Source organism: Lagopus muta, chromosome 11 (genome assembly GCF_023343835.1).
Source record: "Lagopus muta isolate bLagMut1 chromosome 11, bLagMut1 primary, whole genome shotgun sequence".
Lineage (NCBI taxonomy): Eukaryota > Metazoa > Chordata > Aves > Galliformes > Phasianidae > Lagopus > Lagopus muta.
The window spans coordinates 4,222,805-4,244,974 of record NC_064443.1 but is presented as its reverse complement, the minus strand read 5'-3'; the positions used below and the strand labels follow the sequence as shown (position 1 = coordinate 4,244,974).

General features: G+C 39.0%; 1 protein-coding gene and 1 long non-coding RNA gene across 4 annotated transcripts in view; one reads left to right on the top strand and one right to left on the bottom strand.

Moving 5' to 3' along the window:
• The window catches only part of LOC125698935 (uncharacterized), an 85,344-nt gene that overhangs the window by 51,943 nt on the left and 11,231 nt on the right, over positions 1-22,170 (top strand). For both annotated transcript variants that reach the window (XR_007379377.1, XR_007379376.1), the window contains exon 2: positions 879-1,054. This is a non-coding gene — a long non-coding RNA (uncharacterized LOC125698935). The remainder of the gene's footprint in view (positions 1-878; positions 1,055-22,170) is intronic.
• Positions 5,115-22,170, bottom strand: part of SLC6A1 (solute carrier family 6 member 1) — a 57,975-nt gene continuing 40,919 nt past the window's right edge. For both annotated transcript variants that reach the window (XM_048957863.1, XM_048957864.1), the window contains exons 2-15: positions 21,602-21,981; positions 20,737-20,868; positions 19,253-19,353; positions 17,998-18,107; positions 17,746-17,878; positions 16,673-16,807; positions 16,448-16,551; positions 16,027-16,151; positions 14,265-14,377; positions 13,135-13,266; positions 12,510-12,612; positions 11,265-11,365; positions 9,036-9,203; positions 5,115-6,170 (exon numbers count right to left, since the gene is read on the bottom strand). In XM_048957863.1, coding sequence (XP_048813820.1) covers positions 6,066-6,170; positions 9,036-9,203; positions 11,265-11,365; positions 12,510-12,612; positions 13,135-13,266; positions 14,265-14,377; positions 16,027-16,151; positions 16,448-16,551; positions 16,673-16,807; positions 17,746-17,878; positions 17,998-18,107; positions 19,253-19,353; positions 20,737-20,868; positions 21,602-21,836 — 1,797 coding nt within the window. In that variant the 5' untranslated portion in view covers positions 21,837-21,981 and the 3' untranslated portion in view covers positions 5,115-6,065. The remainder of the gene's footprint in view (positions 6,171-9,035; positions 9,204-11,264; positions 11,366-12,509; positions 12,613-13,134; positions 13,267-14,264; positions 14,378-16,026; positions 16,152-16,447; positions 16,552-16,672; positions 16,808-17,745; positions 17,879-17,997; positions 18,108-19,252; positions 19,354-20,736; positions 20,869-21,601; positions 21,982-22,170) is intronic.

Genomic DNA, 22,170 nt, shown 5'->3' with positions numbered 1-22,170 from the left:
ACTAACATGTTTAGCTTTACTCTCTTTAATTCCTCTTTGTTTTCTGATCCTTCTGATCTCTCTCTCCCTCTCACTTTTATTCTTACTTCACTAGAAGAGATGAAGTGAGATAGATATAAACTGAGAGAAAAAAATAGGAAAAGCTGCAAGTAGCTAGAAAAAATGCCTTTCTTATCTGTCTTATTTCAGACAGACTCAGGCAGTGCCACTTGTCATGAAGATAATCTTGATTGAAGCTCTTCTTCCTTGTCATCATGTCCTGAAGGGCTGCTTAGTCTGCCTGGAGGAGAACTGAATTACACCTGCCTCTATCACAGCCACTGCACTGTCACAATGGCTACAAGTGAGGATATGAAGAATTAGTGGAGCCATGGGTGATGATCTGAAGGTAGTGCAGTAATTACTACTGTCCATTCTGGACCATTGCTCCCTCATAGCAGATCTTGTTGCAGCAGGGAGAAGTGGGCCAGTTTAGCCTGATCTTTCTGTGCACGAGAGCTGTAATGAGGCAGGGCATTCAGGTCCAGGAAGAGACACCAAGAGGCACAAAGTGCCCATACAGAGTGTATGTACTTTTTTTTTTTTCTTTCTTTTCTTTGATTTATGGGCCTGAGTAGTGTTAAAAACAGTGAAAGGAGAAGAAAAAATATGAAGAGAACATTTAGAGTATAAAACCTGGAATGTTCTGTCTTGCTTTGATGACTGACCAGCAAAACTGGTTACTTTGTGGTGGTTTGGAAGACTTGCAGACACTGAGGTAGCAGTTACAGCTGGTTGGCATCTCCTGCAGTGCACACAACTCCGAGGTGATCAGCTCAGATTCCTGGAGAGTAAGTTTTTTCATTGTTGCTTTCCTCATTGACTCTCTTTGTTTGTAGGTAACTGTCAAATGGACTTCAGACTTCTCTTCATTGTGACCACTTCCTAAAGCAGAAGGGACCAAGATGTGACTGGCTGTTTGACTGCAACTCACTTCTACTCCTGGCTTGCTTCGATGGCAGCTGCCAAATGTAGCCATGACATGACGTGGTTTTGGCAGGCTTAGAAGCCTAAGGTAAGCCTGAAATTGTGTGCACCTCAATGCACTGCCTTGCCACTGGGCTGTAACTCTGGGGCTGCCAGCCACCCTCAGCCCCTCCCCTCTTGAGAACCAGCCAACAGTGGCGTTGTGTGATCTTAACAGTTAATTGTAATAATTCCATTTTGGCCTGAGCAGAGCAGAACAGAAATAATCAGGCTTAAAACAAATAAAAAACCCAAGAGCAACATAGAGTTATTTTAGAATAAAAGCACACGTAGCTGAACTAATACTCCTGACGAACAAGGACATGGCTTTCTCTCAGGGCATCCTGCAGTCCTGTAGGGAAGATGTGACCTTATTTGCATTCTTCTTGTTGAATTGCTGTTGGGATTTCTGCAGCATAGCAAGGGAAAATTCCTCCGGGAGAGCATGGAAATATCACAGCACTAACACAACATCCTTCAACTAGGTTCCTTTTCCTCAGCCGTGTTTTGCCCCTTGCATTGCTCTCTGGCCAATCACCCAGCACTAAATGCATCCCCTTCTCTCAAACGCAACTCTCATCCTTTTTCTTACAATATAGTCCAAAAGCAGCAGATGATGAATACAACACATAATGCTGATTGAAATAAACTTTAAAGATGGTTTAATTATTTCCTTGGATTTCAAAACCATTGAAGTTGCTCCTTCCCCCATTTCCAGAAATAAAAATCTGTGATCTGCCTTACATGTTTCTTCCCTTCCTCCCCAACCTTTTCTAAAAAGCAGAACAAGGACTGGCCCTCCCCTTGTACTTGCACGTTTGAGTGCTCCTTTCCAAGGGCAGCACTTTGAATTTGAAGTTTATGATTTTGGATGCTTCTATCATAAGCATTTTCAATTCTAATCATGTTCTCTAAATTGCTCAGACTCTTTCCCAGCATGACGTCCTGCTCCAATTTTCCACTTAGATAATTAAATTCAGAGCACAGGAGCATTCAGCTCCTCAGCAGAGGTATCACATTAGACCTAGATGTAAGACAAACTGCTGTGGAACTCACATGACATTGCCCCTGTTGTCAACTGGCAGAGAGAAAAATGGCTTTTGTAGCAATGTCTCTATAGCTGTTTAGGATAACACCGCTGTTTCACCAGCCCATTGGTTTCAGCTTTGCTTCTGTTGAGGGTTAGAAATCAGTGAATTCAGGTGCTGCAGCTCTTGCCCCAGTGTCTCAGCAGAAAGGTACCTGATGAAGCTTTATTTAAAACCGAGGCTAGTTACTACGGCTGCTCAGAGGTCCTGGTCTGCCATCTTCCTATGGGAGTGTTAAAGAAGCAGGATACCAGGCAGTGTTACTAACTGCAGATTGTGTCTTTATGAGTCAAAAGCATCACTTTGAGTTCTAGAAAAGCAGGTGAAGAAAAGCCTTTTTGTGAGGGGAGTGGATTTTTATTTTCTGGTTCCACCTCCTGTGCTGTCCTGGTGAGGCTGTAGCATGCAGCTCCAAATTTCTTGACTGCGACAAACCTCATGGACAGGAAAAGATACAGGCATGGGGTGCAAGTGCTCAGCAGTCCTTCTCTCAGTAGGAAAGGCAGTGGCAAAAACAGATAGATACAGGTGTTCTGCAAGACCCCCCAGCCCAACATGCTGTCAGTTGGCCTCCTGTGTAGTGAAAAGTCAAAGTGCAGCAGAGCACTCTATTAAACACTGTGTTTCCTCCAGTGCCATGGTTAAGCAGGTTCTCTACCAGTCTGAAACACACCAGCCACCATTCTGCTTGTAGGAATTTTCACGATGAACAGATAATTCTCAAAGCTTGAGTCTGATGAATTAATTCTCTAGTTGCAAAACACAGCTTTCACTTTTGGTATTGTAGCCACTTTTGTTTCTCCGACGAGCAGTGCCTTCATTCTGGAGATCTGTCTATGCCAGCTGCCCTCATTCCAATCCTGCCTGCCCCTCTCAGCCTTTTCCTGTGGAAGATCCAACTTAATCTTGTGACAGTAAGACAGATGCACTGTGTATACCTATTGACTGTTATCAGAAGTTTGGTAAATGGTAGATTTCTCAGAAAAAGGAAAATTTCAAGGTTTTTTTCCTCGTTGCCTGTTGGAATAATATAAGTAGATCCAGACACCTAGACCTTAGGTCTTAATTCATCAGGAAGTCAAAAACTAGCTGGTAATCCTACATGCCACATGGAATTTAACACTTTTAAACATATACTCAGATCTTCCAGACTAAAAGGCAAAACTGATTAAGTTTCAAATTTAACTTTTTGTTGGATGAATGGGTAAAATGACCTATGCATTTGTTTTGGCTTTGTTTTCAAATTGTAGTCATAGAATATCCCTTTTCAGTCAGAGCCCAGTTATTAGGAGAGAGACAGAGATGCAACTCTGAGAATAAGCATCGCGTTGCTTCTCTTCTGCTGCAGACCATGTTTATCGGAATCAGGAACACTGTCACCGTTTCAGCTTACTGTATAAAGCATGCGTATACAAACTGAACTATAGTAAGAGCATAATGGATTAAACATAAGTGTCACAAGTGTGATACAGCCTTCTGATATTTAAAAATAACCACCAAAACATTTAGAACTTACCTCACAGAAAATAATGTAACACTTGTTCGTTTTGTCCAATGAAAGATTGCATCATTCTGAATTTAATGTATAATATAACCTTTATTCTTTTTCCTCTAAACTCTTGGAAACTTACATAACAATCGTGCTTTAATTATGACACCATTTATAGACATTTAAAATGCATCTTAATTTATAAATATTTTACATTTGGTCCATAGAACAGGTTGCAATTTACTAAATAATACTGTACTCTTTTAAACAGGCTCTGTATATATTTTTGAATATGTATATATTACATATATATTTTTATATAGAGATAGATTTGCTTGGTGTTCAGATAACTCCTTATTGCAAAAAGCATATATGATCATACAATAATCTTTTTTTCAGGGCAAGTACTACAAAAAGGATACAGCTATTCACAGTTTACACACAGTAGTTCTACAACACTATTTTGTGCTATGTGGTACGTTTGTACAGCTTTTTGCTAAAGAGCAGGTCTGTCAAACATCTGTCATAATTGTTTACAATCAAACATTAAATACTGCATTTTTCTTAGAACAACATGGGACTTGGTTACATTAAACAATAGAGAGAAAGTTGGAATTTTTATCTTAGTCTAATGAAATTCACAATTATAATGTGTATGCATCATGTATAATGTGTGTGTGTGTTACTTTTCCTCTAAATCCCAAAGACTTACAGGACTTCTGCATTTCAGCCATAGCCATTTAGGATGTAGCTTAGATCTCGTAATATTTTACAGTTGATCTATGTATGAAACAGATTAGAACCTACCGAACATACTCTGAGATTTTATGATGTAGTTTGAAATACATGTGTATTATATATATATTATTTCTACAATAATGTGCTTGACATTCTGAGAATAATACCTTATTGCAAGAACATGTTTGTCACCTTCAGACAAAAACAACGAAAAACCCAACATTCACAGTTAACGTTTTTCACGTAGTAGTTCTACATAAATTGTGCTATCTAACATTGTACGTTGCACAAAAAATTGCTGAAAAGCATGTTTCATTGCACAGTTCTGTCACAGTCATTTACAATCAAACATCAAATACTGCATTTTCCATAAACCTTTGTGTCTGTCATATAGCTGCCAAACAAGAAATGCCATACAGGGCTAACTACTGCATTTTCCACACAGATTAAAATTCCACTAGCTGAATGGGGTTTCCAGCTACGTGGCAAATGCAGATGGAGCCCAGAGTGGAAATTTTTATATTACTGAAATAGCTTTCCCTCCTGCCTTCATCACCACAAATAATATGTAAATAAAAATAAAACTGTTTTCAAAGTGCTTATGATCCATATTTTATAATTTGCTTATTTGAAACTGTTAAAGTCGTTTAATGGATTAAAAAGAACAGTTGTGAAATAAAACCCTAAATTAGAATTACAAGGATAAGCTTCAATCTTTAAACCATTGTTTTGGTTTCTATTTTGGTGGCAATGCAATAATAGCTAATAATAACAGCATAACAAAAGCTCAAGTACTCTGAGCTTGAATTGCAAATACCCTGTATTTCTTTTTTTTGTTTGTTTTTTGTTTTTTTTTTGTTTTTTTGCTGGGAGTATTTAAGAGCTCTTAAGAATTGCATGTTACTTCTCATCTTCCTAAAAAAAAGTTAGAAGTCACATTTGTGCCCCTACATCTGCGATTCATGTAGTGCTGCTTCACAGAGATGACTTCTTTTTATAAGATAGAGTATATGCTTTTAAAGAAAAAATCCACAATCTTGTGTGAAAGTTATCCTGAAAGGTTAAGAACAGGTAGTGTTTGCAGCCCTGCTATGCTGCCTTGCTACAAATAGCCATATAATAACTTAATTTGTAGTAGGAATGTTCATAAAGGCTATGCCTACTGTGACTCTCAGTTAATTCAAAGAAGTCTCTCCCTGCTCAAATAGCCTTGACAAGAACAAATTTTAAGGGCAGACTTTTTCACTGCAAATCACTTGGTTACAAAATACGTCATTCTTTTGTACAAAACAATTCCAAACTTAATTTTACTCCTGCAAAGTCAGAAATAACAGTCTTGGGATTCAGTGGTAAGAAGTACTGATAAACTACTAAAAATCAGTAGCACAAAACTTCAAATAGTCGTGCTAAAAGGTAGATTAAAAAGGTTTTGCACATCGGTTTACAAATGCCAAGATATGCAACTATTGTTCTGAAAGGATAAAAACATTAACAGTCTGTGGATTGCCAGAGAACACAAAATACTGTCAACATCTGAGCTCGCACAATGGTTGGATCATACCTATGGCGATTCCCTTAGAATGGAGGTGACCTTTTATCTTTTTTTCTTTTTTTTTCTTTTTTTCTTTTTTTTTTTTTTGCCACTAGAGGTAGGTAATTATATTCTCAGACTTAAATTTGTGGTCATATTCAACCATATTTTTTGTTTTTCTGGAGTAGTATTTGTACTTTTGTAACACAGAAGTTTAGATGTAGGCTTCTTTGTTTGCAGAGTTGCTCTGTTGGGCCTGATCTGGCCCATTTTCAGGATGACTGATGTCTTCACTGGGCTGAATCATTACTTGGATGCGCTGTTTAAAGAACAACAAAAAATGCAAGGCAGTCAAAAATCTGCTTCTAGGTTGTTTTTTTGTTTGTTTGTTTGAAGACAATCTCTGGCTAGGTATTGGAGCTAAGGTGAAGAAATTCTGCCCATCTCCTAAGGTCCTATATATACTGGTCTCATATATTGAAAACATTATCAAAAATACTATTGATATTGAGCATGTCACAAAATAGCCCACTCCAGTCCAATAAGAAAATTTACTTGTGTTAAGTAAAGCTATTCTTAAATGGCTCATGTACTGAGATTTGAACGCAAACTTTTAAAAGATCTTTGCTCCATGAGTTTTCTGGAATGGGAACAAAACCAAATCATCTTAGTCTTGTTTCTATGCAGAAACATGGAGCAGGGTGAGGAATGGCATAAAGCTTAGTCAGTCTGTAACTATTTTGAGCAGTTTGAACTGTGCTCTGTAGGAGACATGACAGCAGGAGTTGAAAGACCACACGTACAATGGTACATGTCATATGCACAGGGCACATTCAACTGAGTATGCCTAGGGGAAAGAAATTTGGGGAGACTGTAGTATGGAGTAGGAGAGGCAAGACTCTGTTGCAAGGGCACAGGTTAAACCACTGCAAAACAGTTTGCAGTGGGCAGCATGGTGGTTCTCAGAGAAGTGATGGTGAACCCCTTCAAGGGTCAGAAAGACAAGAGAGAAGCAGTTGCAGCTTCTATGAGTTACTACTTCTAAGAATATAAAAGGTTTGGTAGATTTGTATTTATGATTTTTTTATTTCTGTTTGGTCACCCCTAGTCCTTTTGTGTTCTCCAGTCATGAAGCTCATCTGTGTAGCTCACACCTGTACCAAGAAAGGGAGTCCACTTTACAAAGTCAAAGCATGTGACTGCCATGTTTCCTATTATCTAATGATCACAGAATCACAGGAACATAGAATGACTTAGGTTGGAAGGGAACCTTAACGATCAAACTTCAATTCCCCTGCCATGGGCAGGGTTGCTAACTATTAGATCAAACTGCCCAGGGCTCTCCATCCAGCCTGGCCTTGAATGCCTTCAGGGATGGGGCATCCACAATCTCTTAGGGGAACCTGTTTGAGCGTGTCACTACCCTCTGAGTAAAGACTTTCTTCCTAACATCTAACCTAAAACTCCCCTCTTTCAGTTTAAAGCCATTCCGCCTTGTCCTGCCACTATCAGACTGTAAAAATTCTTTCCCCTTCCTGCTTATGAGCTCCCTTCAGGTACTGGAAGGCCATATTGAGCCTTCTCTCCTCCAGGTTGAACAAGCTCAGCTCCCTCAACCCTTCTTTATAGGGGGGGTGCTCCAGCCCTCTGATCATCTTCATGGCCTTCCTTTGGACCTGCTCCAACAGCTTTGAATCCTTTTTGTGTTGGGGGCTCAGGTATGGATGCTGTACTCCAGCTGGGCCCTCAGAAGGACAGAATAGAACAATCACTTGCTCCACTCTGTTGGTGAAAACATTTGTCAGTGCATTCAAAATTTGAAAATCATTCAAATGCTTTCACAAATGGAAGGAATCTACAGGAAGACTGAACTGAGGAACTTCTATTGTGGTCTTACAATCTTGGCAAGGAAGCAATTATTGATATAAGGGCAACAATTGTCCATTTGCACATAAACATTTTTGTAAGACCAAGATAAAGATACTGAGTAAGTAGGAGTAAGAAAATGCATATGTCAGTAATAACGGAAAATATTTTACAGAAATCTCTGAAGCATTGCTAAGTCTTCTAAAATTTTCTGGAGAGAAATATTTGGATACAGGTCTGAGCAACTCATGAGCCATTACCCATCAATTCTGCTTATGATCATCTGCCTCTTTGCAAGGATGGCTCTGTCAGCTGATTTTAGAATATTTCAGAAATTCTGACAAAATCACTTTGACACATAGTCATGGAGGACAGAGTTGTGTGTTTCAACTGAAGTGCCTCTTATACACAGAATGAGACCATTGCCTGGAGAGAGAAAACTAAGGATGCACACACTTCAAAAAATTAAGGAGGACAATTGACAATTAAACAGTATACTGGTCAGTAACCCTATTAGCATTTCACACTGTCAGCAGCATTTCCCCGAGGATCTTAAAATGGATTTAAGCCATAAGAAGCCTCTGTCACATGGTGTCATCTCCTTTTCAACAGATGGAATAAGGACTCAGGGAGAGGCTAAGAGCAGAATACAATGAAAAGAAGATGGCTTCTAATGTTCTTCACTAAAGTAACTCTTAACAGAAATCCTTTAATTGAGAACTAACAGAAGATGCAGCATAATCATGAGATACATCTGAGATTTTAACTTGTACTTTTTCTCAGATGCAACACAATCAGGCAGCCATTATAGCTTTCAACAGGCAAAATGTAGAACAGAAGCTCAAATATTTGACCACATTGCAGGGAGATGCTGAACAGATTCACTATGAGCAGACTCAAGAAAATCAAGAGCTGCAACGGTTCACTTATAAGAGCTTGACCCCTATTCCTTTCAGCATCACCTGCCTTGATAGATGACAGCATGTCTTGCATTAATAAGGACAAATTTACGTGTTTTGCAAACTGGTACTTTTTTCATGAGTATGAAGAGCTGAGCTGCAAAGCATCTGGAATTGTCAAAGCCTGGAAATAAGGACCACACTTAATGTGGGGAAAAGTGTTGAACAGCAGACCATATGGACACTATCTTGTCTGTTTGGTACACGTTTTTATACTTTGCATCTTGATGCAAAATAACTGGCTTGTTAGTGAGTCCACAGAAAGGATATAACTAGAAAATAACTGCTCAGCAATTTTTTGTCAGTGTGCACAGGTTTTACAGGATTCAATCACGCAGACAGGAAAAAGAGATACTTACCTGTTTCAAGGAGCCTTTCAGGGTAAGAAACATATATGCCATATAGCCTGGTATCAGCACCATAGAAGACAAAGCCATGAACCAGCCAACCCCTTGGCCCCATTTTGGGAAAACATAACTTCCCATTGTGAGAGGAGTCATTTGGACAGCACTGAAGATAAACACTCCCTGCAAAACAGAGCGGGGAGGTGGGAGGGAGAGAGAAGATTTGGATGAGTTTTATGTTCAAAAGATTTTCTGGATTGACTTGTTTCTACATCGAGACACAGAGAAAAGGGCTCCTTAGTTCCCTGGGTATAGGGCAGCAGGCACTAACTTGTAGCCTGCAGATCAGTCTTCCAGACAGACATTGCAGAAAACAGGCAGATGTCAGCATGGTACAACTGACTGATTCCCTGCTTGCTTATTCTCAAGTTTGCAAATCCGCAAATATCTGAACTGTAATTCTGCAGCTATTAAGTTTCTGGTTTTTTACTAAGTTTCTCATTGTTTTAATACAGCTGCATTGCACTGGTCAGCAAGGGACTCCTGTATTAAAAAGGTTCCTTAAAGCCTGACTCTCTAGTATCTGACCTCTCTAAAGTCTAAGAATGGTTTGGTACTGTTTGGATCCTCCAAGCAAAGTCAGAAAATGAGGTCAGAGAGTAGAACCTATGGATCAGTAAGTGGCTGCAGATTGGTCTGTATAAACAATATCTCTTACGAAATTAAAAAAAAATACACTTCAATTTTTTTTTTAATAACAAGAGACTGGGAGATAGTTTACCTGGCTGCTTCTTACCAAATTAATCTTAATGCCTCAAGTTAACACTGTATTTTTACAAATATGACGCGTATCTCAGGTAATTCAGGTATGCTGGTGATAGGAATCCACTGGTATTGCTACAGTCCTTAGATAACCTGCACAGAATCAGAGGGAAGAGGGCTACTGGGAAAGATGAGGGTTCTGGAACTACTTCCCCAATAATACCTGCATGAATGTGTCTACTGAACTGCAGCACTCGTGGGGTACTTTTTTTTTTAATGGTTTTTAAACAGCTAACTTGAAAACATGATATTTTTAACTTCAGGTTCCCAAAGCAGATTTTTGTCTTAGCCTGTACACTAAATGTCTAAAGCAGCCCACATCAAGGAAAACATGATAAACTGAATCAGGAAAGAGAATCTCTTTTTCATCCCACGTTCAGTCCTTGTGCAGAACATTTTGCCAGAGAGCAGAATACAGACTGGCAGATTTTATTTGCACTTTATCATCACATGTGACCTTGCACAGGACAACAAATTACACCGAAGACCTTACAGGACAGGAGAAATTTGATTGATAGGTTTTATCTATAGTATTTCTCATCACCTAATAAACTAAATGTACTCTTTATTCTTTCCTCAACACTTGCTTTCAGAAAACAAAAACCTTCTTCATTTGTGTAGAGATGAATCAAAGAACCCTCTGTCTAATAACCCTGTTGTGCCTCTCTTTAGTGCTGTTTGTTTACCTATGGTCTTTGGCTACCCACTTGGGAATATCAAGGAAATAGCAGTGAGTGAGAAGTATTATGTCAAGTATACTTGAAAACATTTTTAAATTGCATTTGGGCTTACTAAGTCTGCGTATTAAGCTTACATTTCTATACTTATTATTTCCAAAAGACACTGAATGGGATTAAATGGACAAAGCCTAGAATCAGTAAAGCACAGTTCTGTGGTTTCCAAAGCACAAAATCCTTGCAAGGTTTGACAGAAAAAACAGTAGAAATGCCTTACAAATTGGGTAATATATTCTACAGAATCCCATGAAGGAAGAACATCAGCTTATAAATGTAATCTGTTGCCTTAATAGCCCTTCGGAAGGAATTCAGTTTACAATACATGGTTGTTTTTTTTTTTTTGTGTACATAGAAAATTCACAAAGATTGGCAAATTTTACTTAAGAATACATGAAATGGTCAAAATTTGTTTCTTACTTCTGTGCCAATTAACTGTGCTTTTGACTAATCAGCATTTCCAGAAGACTAATACAAATCTTGAAATTGTGCCGTGTTTCTTCTCTTAGAGCACAGGCTTCTTCTAAAGACAAGGGGTTTTGCCTATTGCCTTCAGTGGAATTGCTCATACCCTTAAGTAAAGGATGAGGTCAGGTATGAAACTATGGGGGTGTAAAGGACAATAGTGGAGTGCATAGTACACCTTGTGTATCTCTCTTAAACCATACTATAAAAGTTTGTTTCTTACTGCCACAATGATTGGAGTAAAAAATGACCAGCAGAGCTTCCACCAGATGCAGGGTCTGTATCCCACCATCTCTTGGATGTTGTCATAAAATCTATTAACACCTAAATATAAAAATAAGAAGCAATATAGAAATTATCACATAACTGATTCAATTGAAAGCTCAACGCTTTTGAGAGACTGTCACAAATGAAGTAGTATATTTGGAAGCTCTATATAGACCTCAACTGACATAACATTTCACCTACTGGGATGGGAAATAAATGTGCAAATTCGTAAGAACCAAAATCATTTTTTAATCTTTTTTATTTTATCTACTACCAGTGAAAATGTTCCTCTGCAAAGACAGTGGAAGTCCATACAATAAATTGGTCTTAGAAGAAATAGATATTTAAAATGATATTTTACAGAATAAAGAAAAAAATAAATCCATACCACCATTAGCCAGCAGCACAGGCTTCCCTTTGTGGAGTGTATGTTCACTGAATACAAGCAGAGCTGCACATGAAATCAAAGAGTAGCCTAGCCCTTCTGTTGCTGCTGCTATCTGCTAATAATCCATCACCTTCCAAAAGGTACATCTACTGCATTATTTATAACTTCCTATTAGATTTCTTTATTACTTAGCTGGTGCATTTTCCGTTCACATTTGTAGGATTTATAGGCTGTTTATAAAAGCTGTTTCCTCCTCTAAGGCTATATAAAGACAGCAGAAAGACTCCAGTTATCTAGCTCTGAATCAGTTTTGTAACACAACCTAACATTCCTCAGTAACATAATCAACATCAAAATTAACATACAAATACTATGGAAAGAATATTACATTATATATATTTCTTCATCTTTAAACACAGAGCTCGTCAGCCCAGACTTCTGAATATTTTAGAGCAGTTATGCAAGGCAGAATTGAGCAAGGAGCCCACCTCTCCCTCCAAGATCCTAAAGTAACAGAACCATTTCTGGAAAAGAACCATTACAAGGTACAAGAGACCCAACTCATTACGTTGAGAGAAACAAACAAAAAAATAAATAAAAAGGAAAAGATGTCAGTGCTCCTGAAACACCCAGCATCTCATCACTTTGAGGCTGATACATAGGGACATAGGGTGTTTTAAAGAGGCAGGAGTACCTCGCACCAACCACCTTGGAGTCCTTAGTGGAGTTATGTGCACAGAAAGCAAGGCCAGTTTCAATTCCAGCTGCAAATGTGGAAAAACAAAACAAAACAAAACCCAAAAACTTGTTTACCATAGCACCAGGATATGGAGATGCACTCAAAGAATACAAGGAACAAGAGACTCATCCCACTGGCAGAGTAGTAGTCAAAAAGCTTAAACACATAGATTCCACCCTAAAACACATAAGGAGGAAGTGTTAGAATAAGTATTAAGGACTCCAATCTCAAAATGGATTAAAATACAAGCTAAAAACCAACAGTGGAGCATAGGGTACAATGTAAATTAATTAACGTTAACAGCTTGAAGTCTTCTAACGCATGGGGTCAGTACTGACGAGAATTAGATTAGAGCTAGAATTCAATTAATGGTTTGATTTCACTTTACCCCTTTTTGCTCAACAATTCATACACTTCCCTCAATCTGTCTGCAATCTACTAGATCACAGGAAGCAATGGAGAGCATCTCTAGTTAGCATTTCTTCAACCATATGAGGGATTGTGGATATGAGCGTTTTTTCGTCACATGAACCATTCAGCAGGCCTCACTGCATCCAGGGCATACAGGGACTGTACACCTGCAAGCTAATGTCTGCTTCCTGAAGCCTCTGCAATGATTCTATGGGTGGATGGTGGAAGAGGGAAATGAAGCAGATATGGTACAGCAGAAATAAGAACACATTCTTCTACTGAACGTACCTGAGTAATGTTGGACAGCCCTATCAGATAGGAAACAATACACACAACAGCAATGAAGATTTCCCTTCGATTGCGCAGTAACTTTGGAAATTCATCCACCAAAGCTGTTATGAATCCTTCGACAGTGCAGAACTGCAAGTACATTTAGAAATAAAATACAATGCGATGCATTGCAACTGCAGGATTGGGTTTAGGGGAGGAGTTTTGAATAACACTCATCACAGGCCTAAGGCTGCATCCATTAAATGATAAAGGAAAATTCATCTGACTGCAGAGGAAGCAGTGCTTCTGAATATCCTTGTTTCTGTCTGAAAAGATCTATGCAAAAAAGATTCCCAGCTTGAAAAACATTCCACATTCTAAAGTATGACCTATAGCATGTGCTTAACAACATAAAGTGCTCTTTCCTGTGATGGAAGCCTGCAGTTGAAGGCTTTGGTCCACGATCTATCAAAAAACCTTGACTTCTTCCATTATTTTCTTACGTATATGAAAGCCAATAGACTCAAAAAGTCTGATCACATCTGTGCTTCAGAGCAAAGACTAGAGACACAAGATTGATTCTAAAATGTTATAAAGCAGATACTTTCTGCAGCTCCAGAAACGTCAATGGAATGGTAACATTTTTACTGAGAATGTAAATGTAACGGTCTTCCAAGTATATATATATATTTTATACTCAAAATAAACATGTTTTACTGATTTCCAACCATGAAATCAGAGTAACCAATATTTACAGTTCTTACAAATCATAGGGCACGGTCACCTTTCAGAAATATTTGTGCTATTTAAATCCTGCAAAAAATATGTCAACGTTTCCCAAGTTCATTAACAACTCAGAAGTATTTTAATGCTGTGATTGAATGGTTGAGATTCCACATGAAGATCCTCTGTTTGCAGAATAAATTGCCTAATTATTCGGCATACGATTCCAACAGTTCATGAAAAATGAAAGGCTCCTCCAATTCTTTCCCTCCTTGGTATCTCCTACTGTTTATCTGATTACACCAGAAGCAATGCACCAGTAACAGCTGGCAGTGTGGAAAGCACAGAGCAAAGCCAACATCCTACCATATGTTTTGCGGAAAACTCATCTTCTTTATTGTTAATAATTTTTATGCCAATATTACCTGACTGTCAATTCCAAGCATTAGCAGCATGGAGAAGAACAGTATTGCCCACAAAGGAGAAATTGGTAACTGTGTCACTGCTTCTGGATAAGCTAGAAATGCCAGTCCAGGACCTGTAGGAGAAAAAGGATACAAAATGTCAATGTGATTGATTGGGTTCTGGGATTATCAACTCCTGTTGATACATGGGTTTATTTGAATGACATGGATGCATCTGTCAATCAAGGGATTTCGGCTCAAATGGTGTTAATTGTGCAGTCAGTGCACACATCTTGCATTAAAAAACAACCAACCAAAATAAAAACAAAACCCGAAAAATCCAAACCAACCAAGGAAAACATTAGATAAAGTTCAGAAGTCACTCCTGGGAGACACCTTTGTATTGTAAACAAGGAATGTTGTCCTTAGCTAGGAATATATCTTCAGCTAAGAACCAGCCTCTGAATTACTTCCTCTGAAGTAATCACTGATGGCTTTAACTTCTGCTCTGCATCGAGTATTTTAATGGAGGAACAAAGCTCAGAAATGGAGAAGACACTTTCCAGCACTTAAAGTATTTCCATTTGCTGTTGTACCATGAATTCTCTTATAAAACACATTTTAGTATGCTTTGTAGTTGTAAATAGGTAAACATTTTCATTCACATTCCTAACAACTGTTGATGAGAGCAAAGTACTGGAAGAAGAACCTTAAATCAGGCTGCCCAGAGATCCTTACAATTTTGTCTTGATGCCTCTAAAAATGGGGCATCTACAAATTCTCTGGGCAGCCTGTGCCAGTGCCTCACCACTCTCTGAATAAAAAATTCTTTCCTAATATCTCATCTAAATCTCCTCTCAGTTTAAAGAAGTGACAACAATGTATGTCATAACATTTTTTGCTTTTTTTTTTTTACAAAGACTATTTCTGGTGCTTAAATTCTCTCATTTTCATCAGTGATATTTGTTTGCCAGTACAGTAACACACATTTTGTCCACCAGACTTCCGACCATGCTTTCTGTTATCAGAACGCTCCCTGTGGCCAAAATTGCTAAATGAGTATTTGGTGCACCAGCTGGGTTAAGGTAACCATCTGCTCTGCTTCTGTAAGCTTCTTCTTCTGGAAGAAAGGCAAAGAACTGCAAAGTATACAGAATCTATCTATGGATCTATCGTACTGCCATGCATAAGATTACTTTTCTAATAAAAGGCCCCATAAAATTGGCTCATAGCTGTAGTTTAACCAGTGAGAGACTGATATGCCTCAAAGGGTTTGACCTCAAGGAACAGTAGAAAGAATTTAAAAACCTAACAGAATTTGAGAATATATGGTCCTAAAACATAATGACCATAATTCCTCCTTTCAGGTTGTTTTTAAGAATTTCAGTAGCAAGAGGCTCTCAATCTGATGTCACAGCCAAGCACTCAAACAGCTACATGTGCTGCCACCTCTTATAAATGCAGTCCCTGTAAGCACATTCATTAGTATTCACTGCATCAACCCAGTATGCATTTCTGGCTGACCACTCTCCAACGCTGAAGCTTTGCAAGCACTGAAGGCAGGCAGTCTGTTAAATGTGAAATGATTTTGCTGGTACTGCCTTAAGAAGTTTGAAAGACTGGTTGCAAGAGGGAGAGCGTTAAGTGCTATTGAAATGACAGGGGGCAGAGGAATGCTTTGAAGAAGAGATTTTAAACAAATACATGAAGTAGTTGGGATGCAATACACAAACAAAAAATAATTGATGTCTCTGAAGAACTTAGAGAAAAATATATTATATACCTGATGCTGCAACATCTGCAATGGGCCTCTTTGTGACATTAGCCATGAATCCAACAATGGAGAAGATGACAAAGCCTGCAAACATGCTTGTGCATGAGTTTATGCAGCACACTATGATGGAGTCCCTGAAATAAAGATAAGGTGTTTTAAGCAGTAAAGTAATGCTAATGCTCAGTATATTACCATTTTTTTCCTTTGAAAAGGTTTTGTGGATAAATTTAATGATTTTAGATTTCATAGAATGGGTTCCGTTTCACACTGGACAAGTAACATCTCTCTCATTAGTGTAAATGCAGTTACACATCTCATTCTTACATACATATAACATTTAATACTTCAGAGATTATACATTAATTCAGAGATATCCAGCTCCAGCTGAGAGGGCAAAGTACTACTGTAATATGAGCAGTCATCTGCTTACCTGTAAACATTATTGTGGAAAGGGTTGTAACTTCCAAGGGCAATCAGTGAACCAAGACCCAAACCATAGGAGAAGAAAATCTGTGTGGCAGCATCCAGCCAAACCTGATGGCAAGAAAAATATATATATATATATTTAAATCATTTCTATGCTTGAACAGCAAATCTGATGTCTGAAAGGTGAAGTTAGTGGTGAAACTTTTGTTTACAAAGACTAGATATTTACCTCAGAGTCTGAAAGCTTACTGAAGTTGGGAGTTATATAGAACAAAATGCCTTCCTTTGCTCCAGGCAGTGTAACACCACGGAAGAACAAGATAAGCAGCATAACATAGGGATAAGTAGCAGAGAAATACACCACCTGATTTGAAGAAAAAAGACATTGTAAGTGCGGAAGAATCATCTGTGTTTGTTCAGGTATTTGCTCCAAAAAATTAAAGCTTAGAGTGCAAAGGGCCTAATGCTGAACATCCAAAACACTGTGTCTTCAGCTCAGGCAGTTGTTGCCAACTTTCCTGGGTGGACTAGAAGGCTTCTGCACCAGGGGCTTGTGCTTCTCTTTCTTGTGTTCAACAAGGGAGTTTCCCAAACCACAAGATTCATAGCTGCAGTACTCCTACCCTGCTTGTAGAATATCATCATTTTATTTCTCTTTTCAAACAGCTACTTTAACATCTTTAACATTCTGATTTCATCATTGTAACTGCCCTTCAGTGTCCAACTCTAAAATGCTGTTACCCTTCCATTCCTGGAGAAAGATCTCTCACAATAAACTTCCTTTAATTTGGTTTGGTACTTAGAAACCAATCAGACTCAAAGAAGTATGGTATGCAAGCATGCCTGTGGCCAGAACCATGTCTGGCTCTCATTCAGTGTAAGAAGGGAAAAGTTCTGGCATGCACTTTCAATAGTTACATATCTAAGTCCATCAAGAGTTGTTTAATAAATGTATACTGGTTACTGAAGCCAAAATGCCGCATCTTCACTCTACTACAATTCAGACTAGCCAGAATATTCCTTTGAGGAGCAAGCAGATTTATATTTAGGGATTTTTTACTTGGCAAAGCTAGGAAGTCTGTAAATGAACACCCTAACCAAGATGGTCAGAGCAAGCTGTGGAGGAAGAAGCCTTTTCAAACAAATGGTACTCTATCAATTCAAATAGGACAGAAACGCAATGCTTAACACAACTGTCCCAGAAAACTGTCCCACTGTGTTTTACCTCATAAATTTTCAAAATATCTTAGTAAAATAAGCATTTTAAATCAAAATATACTTGTAGTATTTTTTTCATCTTACCTTTCCAGTCCAGCCCACCCCCTTCCAGATACAAAAATAAACCAGAATCCAGGCAATTGCCAGAGTAATTGCTAGCGGCCATCGGATCTGCCCTGGTTTTTCCAATCCATCAGTCATCTGGTGCATGTTGCGTCTAGAAAAAGCAAACAGAACGGTATATTTGATAATCAGTTCAGAAGATGGCATATGAAATATAATAAGCTAATCCTTGCAAATGCACAGAAATGGCATAGAGAAACATTCTCAGCTTACTCCCAGAATTCAACCACAGCACTTGTCATGTTGGTGGTGTTTGCTAAGGTATAATTGGAGAAGCAGCGGTCAGTGTTCCATGGGTTCTCACAGTGCTTCCAGGGAAGAGTCTATTTACAAAGGAGAAAGAGAGAAAATCCTAAACAGTCAATTTTAAAGTAAGCATTACCCCAAGTACCTCATTTTACAAAAAAAGAAAGGAGAACTAATATATTTTGACTTCTGCGATGTACTGATCTCCCTGTGGTGCGTGCCTGCCACGTAAGTTATTTAGCTTTGTATCAATTACATCAATCAGATGTGGAAGTATTTCTTCCTTTCTTTACTATACCTGCTCAAATGCTTTGGAGTTGGCTGTCTCTCAGCATGTTTGAGTACACTGAGCATACTACTAGAAACAAGGGCAGCGCAAAGGACCTCCTGGAGGTCCAGTTACCTCCTGTTGCACTACCCGTAATAAAAACATCATGATTACTTATCAGAGTTCAATTATCTCCTTCAGCCGAGGGACAATTAGAAAAATGGACACGTGTAAAAAACAAAACTTACATTACATTGTTATCTTTCTGAAATTCTAATAGACAAAGCCTATTTGCACGTGTTATGTAATAGAGCGAACCTGATACAAATACAGCATAGATTTTCTTGTGATGGCAGATCTTGGAAAACATTATCACATAAAAAACTCAAAAAAGAGAAAAAAAAAAGGGAAGAAAAAACAAACACAAAAACCCAACCTTTTACACACTAGAATTTTTCTCAGAGGAATGACTGGTTGCCTCTTTGTTGAAAGACAAGGTGATACTAGCACTCGTGTTAGCATTGCCAGGACTAGCAGTCACAAGCCTGAGCACAGATTCTCTGCATCTGCCTGGTAGAGAAGAAAGCAGGCATGCTTGTGATTGAATGGCAAACAGGTAATAAAGCGAAACTAAAAGGGGACAGATGAAAGACCAATGGCTCTGAAGATCAGAATCAGAAAATTTAAACAAACCAGTAAGAAAGGGAAGCCTAGGGCTCCAAAACAAGCTTTTACTGTGTTTCTCCACTGACATTCAGTTTTCTATTCTGCGTTTCTCATGAAGGAAAAAAAAATTGAATTTTTAAAGAGTACTTGAATAAAAAAATTCTTATCCTACTGATTTTTATGTATTTTGTGTAATCTCTCACCTTCACAGTGAGACAGTTTAATCAGCTAGCTACCTCACTTTGCTTTTCCTTGAACAAAATCCCTCCACTTCAACCCCATACTTACAGTTGTAAAGGAATTATACAGGTAATAAATGGCCCATGAAATAATCACAATGTAGTAAATATTTAGCCAAAAGGAAAGGACTGCAGCAGCTAGTCCCACACCTGCAAAACAAGAACCAAAAGAAGGTAACTTTCTGTAATGGTTGTATGAGCGTCAGCTCAAGTGCTGCAGTAGGACAAATGATGCAGATAGCATTTACCAGATGCTGTAAGTTCCAATTCTAGAAGTACCTCTACAAAAAGATGGCTAATCTGAGAGATGGCTAATCTAATTAGTTCAGTTACAGCGCCCAGTTCTCAGTGCTGCAGTAAGCACTCACATCTGCTGCTGCTGAGATTTTTTTACTGGAGTTTCTTACTTGTAGGGAAGAGAAGCTAAATCAAATCATTCTCCAAAACAGCAGTACCACAGCAACTTCTGGCATATGCACACAAACTGTGTACAAGTTAAAGACCAGTCAGCCCTTTAGTTCACTGCTGAAAGTACTTCACGCTTAGTATAATGCTATTTTGGTAGCTCAGGCTAAAGAAACAAGTCAGGAGTTCTGCGATCAGAATGTCCTCTTCTGCTCCACATGGAGACTTCTTAAGGGGCATTTTAAAAAGTTCAGGCTGATGACACTTGCTGCATGACACTGAACAGGAAGAAGTATTCAAAATAATGAGCAAAGCAAAGTCTATACTTTGCATTGTACTCCCTATCAACATCAGTAACTCAAGCACAGTTACAATACAAATCTGTGAGAAATGTTTTAATCTACTTGTGTTTTCCAAACAAAACATTTCCTAGCAGAGAACCCATCCTAAAAAAACCTTTTATCCCACCCCATGCTAATTGTCAGTCCTATTGTGTGAAGTAATTCATAACTCAGCCTATAACTTGCTCTTTTGCTGGACCACAAGTCAACTCAGGAGCTCTTAAGTATCCAGTGGTTTAGGATTAGGGGATGGAAAGCAGTATGTGATGCCTGTGGGTTTATACAGAATCCAGGATAAAATCTTAAGGTTCTAGAACTGAGAAAACCAAACTAGCTGAAAATCTAAGCATGGAGTGATCCTTCTTTCAAGCAATTCAGATTGGAATTGCTAGCTTTGAAGTGTCCAGCCTTCACATATCAGTACAAAACAAAAGGAGATACAAACCCTCATGACCTGGAATAGAAACATGGTTTATCAAAATGCTGTGAACCGAGGAACCAAGTTCTTTGCCTGCTCAGACAGGTTGCTAGATTTTGAACTATCTTTGCGTGTTCCTAACAAAAATGAGTTTTTAAATTTCACAGAATTAGTCTGTTGATGCCTGTTTTTAAAGGGAAATGAAAAATATCCTAGCTTGTCTCAAAATTGTCAGTTACACCTCATAAAATTAGGAGTTGCTGTAAAATATGGTAGTTTAAGTAAAAATGAAGAAATGTCCGTGCCCTGCCACTTCGTGTAATGTCTGCAACATGGATAAGCAGAAAGAAATACAAATTCATATTGTACCTTTGAACATTGGAGCAAGCTTCCACACTCCAAGGCCTCCTATAGATGTGTACTGACCAAGGGAACACTCCAAAAGAAACAGTGGCACTCCAGCAAAAATTAGAGTTAGGAAATAAGGTATCAGGAATGCACCTAAAAAGAAATAAGAAAAAGCCTATTACAGTGCAGAAAGCCACTACTGTTTCTAGCTTTTCCACCCCTACTATATCTGGAAAGAAACCCACATTTTTTCTCTGAGGTGTAGCTTGCTAAAACAGCTAGTGAGCAGCACATGCACAGTTCTGAACCAGTATCTCAAGAGGTTTTGCTAAGGGGAAAAATGTCTCTCCCCATCATGTAAATACCTTCCATTTAAGTAAAAACCAAAATACAATGGACCATGCATTTTGTTGTCTTCATCCATAAGAGCAGCACGCATACGGTATAAAGGCTTTAGCCAGAACTGGCTGCTTTCCAGCTGAAGCCAGCCTTTGATGATAAGCTCTGAGTAAGAGTTACAAGCCTTATGCAATCCTCTCAAACGCTCAATCCAAAAGAGGGTTCTGAAGGGTTGGAGGGGAATGTGCTTCAATTCTTTTCTAATACCTTATGGTCTTTTATAAGCACTTGCCAATGAGACATTAGAATAAACTGGAGGGCACAGCAGACTTCAAAGCAGAGCGCCCTGCTCTGAGATGCTTCCAACCCTCATGATCTAGTTAAAAGCAAAGCAAAGCAAAAAGGAAAAAAAAAAAAGCAACCCTAAAATCACACATACACAGATGGAAAAAAAAACCATCTACTGAAACACATTTCTAACGATTTTTATGGCAAATACTAACATGCAGATATGCCAAAAGTTGTAAGAAATAAAGAGCAAACATACCTCCACCATTCTTGCCACAGAGGTATGGAAACCGCCACACATTCCCTAAACCAATGGCATAACCTACACAGGACATAAGAAAGTCAAATTTTCCTTTCCAGGTATCTCGGTCCGGAAGGTCCGTCTTCTTCTTCTGCACTTTTACTACCAAAGTTTTAGGCTTGTCATTGGTGATCGAAGCGTCAACTTCCGTGGAGATCTGCCCGTCGGCCACCTTCGTTCCGTTTGTTGCCATGTCTCGGGGCTTGGCGGGGGAGGCTCTGGTGGCCGCCGGACGAGGGATTTCAGCTCCGGTCCACGTGGACAGCAGCTTTGCGGCTCGCCGTGGCCCAGCCGCGTGTCAGCCCTGGGCGGCGGGCGCTGTGCGGCTCCGGGGTGCTCTGCAAGGCACAAGAGGGGCACTCAGCAGGGCCCGGCTGCCGCTCTGCCCTCGGCTCAGTCTGCTTCCAACTGAGTCAGTGGGAAGAGACCAGAACTAACGTCCTCCAAACAAACGCCAAGCCGCAGTTGCTTATTTTTCATTTCCCTACAGTCTGCAGGAACTACAGCCCCTGAGTCTACAGATAACT